Here is a 4,343-nt window from a genome sequence, read left to right as displayed (position 1 = left end):
GTCATCTGTTGAAAGATTCAGTTTCAAGACATGAGAAATTTACTCTCAGGTCTCTATGGGGTTTCAAAAGTGATATAAGAAACAGGTGTTTGGAAGCAAGGTGATAAAAGAAAGGAAGCTCAGAGACCTGTGAAAGGAAAACTAGGGTTGATGAGAGCAAGGCTGAACAAACACCTGGAGAATTAAAACAAGCAGGAGGAGAAATACAAAAAAACTCACCCCTCCCTACACATGCATATAAGAAGACAAAAATATATTTTTGTGTGTATCTCCTAATGACTCTCTCAGAGGAATGCAAAAATAAGTATAGGACAAAATTGTGAAATTAAGACACCTGAGATAATCTATGGTAGTGTAATTACTATTTCTACAGAATAAATAATGATTTTTAAAAGTCAGTCTGTGAGCAAGACTGTCCATAGTTCTGTATTGTTTTGGTGTGTCTAGACAAATAAAAGCACGTACAGTGATTACTTCAGAGTTTTGCACACACTGACTGTGTATGCAGCTGCCTCCTGCAATGAAAAGGGTGAAGTTATAATTTGATTTCCCTTCCCTAGGACACTTACCTTCCATCTTCCTTCTAACTTAGCTGTCGATTTCAATAAAACTAACAGCTCATAGGTTTTGGGCAGCCCACATCATTGACATTCAGATGAAATATGTCAACCAAGCATTGCTGTCAAGAGCATGGACAGCAGGGGCATAGGAAAGAAAGGAAAAGGATAACGTGCATAGGATGCATTTACATGAGAAAGGAGGGTTAAATACATAAAATAACCTTAAAGAAGAAAAATACACATCTCTCTTCTTCAATCAGTGCCGTCAGGAATGGCAACCTGGCATTGGAAAACCTTTTTCTGAAATGGAGGAGGAGATCTTTATATAGGGATTATTCCTGCTCACATTCCAACAGGTGAAAAGCTGTCATCAATCTCAGCCTGCGCAGCAGCTCTAATTCCAAGAGGCACAAACAGAAACAGAATGAAAACGCATTTACACAGAACCACAGAATCATGGAATGTTAGGGATTGGAAGGGACCTCCAAAGATCATGTAGTTCAACCCCTCTGCCAGAGTAGGATCACCTAGGGCAGGCCACACAGGAACATGTCCAGAGTTTTGGAAGTCTCCAGAGAAGATTTCTCTGGGCAGCCTGTTCCAGTGCTCTGTCACCCTCACAATGAAAAAGCTTTTCCTAATGTTCTTGCAGAACCTCCTGTGCTCCAGCGTTGCCCCTTGTCCTGTCATTGGACATCACTGAGAAGAGCCTGGCTCTGTCCTCCTGACACTCACCCTTTTACATATTTATAATTGTAAATGAGGTCACCCCTCAGCCTCCTCCAAACGAAAGAGACCCAGCTCCCTCAGCCTTTCCTCACGAGGGAGACGTTCTACTCCCTTCATCATCTTTGTGTCTCTGCGCTGGACTCTCTCAAGCAGTTCTCTGTCCTTCTTGAACCGAGGGGCCCAGAACTGGACACCATATTCCAGATACTGCCTTGTCAGGGCATTGTAGAGGGGGAGGAGAACCTCTCTCAACCTACTAACCACTCCCTTTATTTCATCCTGAAGTTATTCTCTTCAAAATAGATGTTAGAACTGCTTCATATCTGAAACATTGCTGTCCTGCCCATAGCTTTAGTACAAAAAAACCCTGAATGGTTGGAATAATACTCTACAATAAGCATAAAGATAATTGATTTAAATAGTAAATTTAGATATGTGTTCACAAACCTTGTTCTAATTCTCAGACTGAGATGCTGTACAATGAGAAAATGTGAATTCATTTATCCAATGAACACAGCACAGCCAAATTGCTGTGTATTAGATCCGTAGATCACCTGTACAGTATATTGAACCCACTTAGTAGACAGATAATTATGTTTCCATGTAACAGCCATCACAAATAAAAATAATTAAATACATGTATGACTTGACAAATAATATGCCAGGACTTTGCAGATAATTCATATTTAATTCAGTAGTTGCTTCACTGCTAGCAGATAATAATGAATAGACCATTGCATATTCTCTATCATGATACATTTACTTTATTAAAATTTCCCATATACATAGATATCTGAACTTTTCAATTAATTTCACCCTAAGGCACTGAAAGCAAGTAATGCATATTAGACTCTTGAAAATAAATCTAGCTTATCTTATTTCCTTTCTCATTGGAGTCTTTATCCTGAGGAAGAATCAAAATGTCACTGCTGTAAGAGAAATTAAGTTAGTAGAAGCTCTCTCTTCATGTACCCCTCTCTGGGCAAGGGATAGGCTTGAAGGTCAGTTCAATGTTCTCCATCAGCACAAAATCATATCTGCACAGCTGCGGCCTGCAAAAGTTAAAAATAAAATGTGCAAAACAAAAAAAAGAGGTAACATTAACACAAAAATATTTCAGTATTTGAATTATTAAACCTCCAGTATTTACCACCTCTCAAAGATGGCGCTCAGGACAAGAAGAAATGTCTTGTCAAACTTTATATTCTATTTTACATGTCACTAGAGTAGTTTTGCCAGACTGCAAACAACAACCAGGACATCAGCTGGGTGGTGCAAAGTGGCACAAATAAGAAGTGTAGCCCATTAGTCTGAAATATGAAGATCATAGAATCATAGAATGATAGAATCAATAAGATTGGAAAAGAAGTCCAAGATCAAGCCCAACCATCAACCCAGCACAACCATGACCACTAAACCATGTCCCTAAGTGCCATGTCTACACACACAATAGTTCATCCATTAAAGCCATTAATTGTCATTTAAAATAATTTGTTAGAACAATGGTCCAAAACCAGCCCAATTTCTGTTAACACTGGGCCTCAATAATTTATTTTGTGTTCACTATGTATGAAAGTCTCTCTGCTTTCATTCTACAAAGGAAAGCAGAAAATAACATCATGTCTTCTAACTCTTTCAGTTGCAGTCACATCATGCATAAGAAAGTTACATGCAAGAGAGTAATTTGTCGTTAAAACACCTAGAAACTCAGAACTGCATAGTACTACACAAACACATACAAAGGTCACAAAGAGAGTCTCACACACCCACCCTCCCACACATAAAACCTCACTTTTTAAGGTCAAAAGAGATGCTCCACCTTTTAGGGCAGAGGCAGGTCATAGCTCTGCCCTTCATGCGCTACTACGGGTAGACAGTGAGAGCTGGTTTGAGCAGGAGAATGACTGGCATCCCTTAGGACATAGTTATTTGAAATTATCTTCTATATTGCTCTAAACTCACAGACATGACTGCATAACAATCCAACTCGGACTGGGATGTAGCATATAGTGAGAGAGATAAAGGACAAAGCCTGAGAAAGAACATCCTGCCAGGCGCTTCTGGTTTTGCCTGATAGTGTGAGATTCCCAACCAGCCAAGGCTCCACCTGTCTGTATGTGAAAGGACTGTCAGTTTGCTGTGTAAGAATTTGAAGTCGTTAAATGTCCACACAAAGCTGAGAGTAGATTTTATGGCTAAGAACATTAAGACAAATTCTGATATCCTTTATAAGGCAAAGCATAAAATTTCATCCAGTCCTTCATCCACAATTTGTTTTCCTTTGAATTTAATGAGTTACTACTGCATTGTTTTTGTAGAGGAAAAATTAAAAAAAACCACAAAAACACAGAAATGGCCAGCTTTTAAAAAGTCGGTATAAAAAACTGGAAGAATTCATAGGACAAATTTCCAATCAGAACAATGTAAGATTATTACATGCATCCCTTTCTTGAACTGAATTTCAGTATCTCAGGTAATAATATGATGCTGTATTTTAGCACATTTGCAACAGTATTTGCAACATAACAATACAATGTGTTAGCATAGCCAGTTCTCCCACAGCAGTCGTCACCTGGGAAGGGCTCTATGTAGTGACAGGGGACATAATACTTAGATAAATCATAAAAATTAATACTAAAAATAAAAACCTATTGTATCTCATTTGAAGTGCAACCCATATAAGCTTGTGATTATTGAGTGGCAGGAACGCCACAAGGGAGAGTAGCCCTGAGCTAAGAGCAGGTTCTTCAGTTCATTGACAAGGAGTAAAACACAAGTAAATTTTTTGGTGGGGTGTTCATAATCCCTCATCCCATGTGGCTTCTCTGCTGTCTACGAAAAAGTAATGACACGCCATACACTCTTGTTCAGTAGAGGTATTCTTTTTTATTGCCCCTGTTCTTGTTTTGGTTTAAAAAAAAAGTTGGCTGGGCTGAGTATCTTTGAGTTATTCACCTTCCCTATCAATTGAGTCTGAACTGGCTGATAGGTTCAAAAGCTTTTTGAAGGAACTGACACTAGGGCACACATAAGTTAAGAAAGCTTTCTGGTTTT

The 4,343-nt window shown here is 38.8% G+C and overlaps 1 protein-coding gene across 1 annotated transcript in view; it reads right to left on the bottom strand.

Annotated features, from left to right (window-relative positions):
- Positions 1-2,253: 2,253 nt before the first annotated feature.
- LOC104276705 (lipase member H-like) overlaps positions 2,254-4,343 on the bottom strand; it is an 18,056-nt gene continuing 15,966 nt past the window's right edge. Inside the window, exon 10 of the mRNA XM_009873127.1 lies at positions 2,254-2,341. Within this exon, the coding sequence (XP_009871429.1) occupies positions 2,254-2,341 (88 nt within the window). The remainder of the gene's footprint in view (positions 2,342-4,343) is intronic.

Source organism: Apaloderma vittatum, unplaced genomic scaffold, assembly GCF_000703405.1.
Source record: "Apaloderma vittatum isolate BGI_N311 unplaced genomic scaffold, ASM70340v1 scaffold3750, whole genome shotgun sequence".
Classification (NCBI taxonomy): Eukaryota; Metazoa; Chordata; class Aves; order Trogoniformes; family Trogonidae; genus Apaloderma; species Apaloderma vittatum.
The sequence above is the reverse complement of the archived record's forward strand: the minus strand, read 5'-3'. Positions and strand labels throughout refer to the sequence as shown.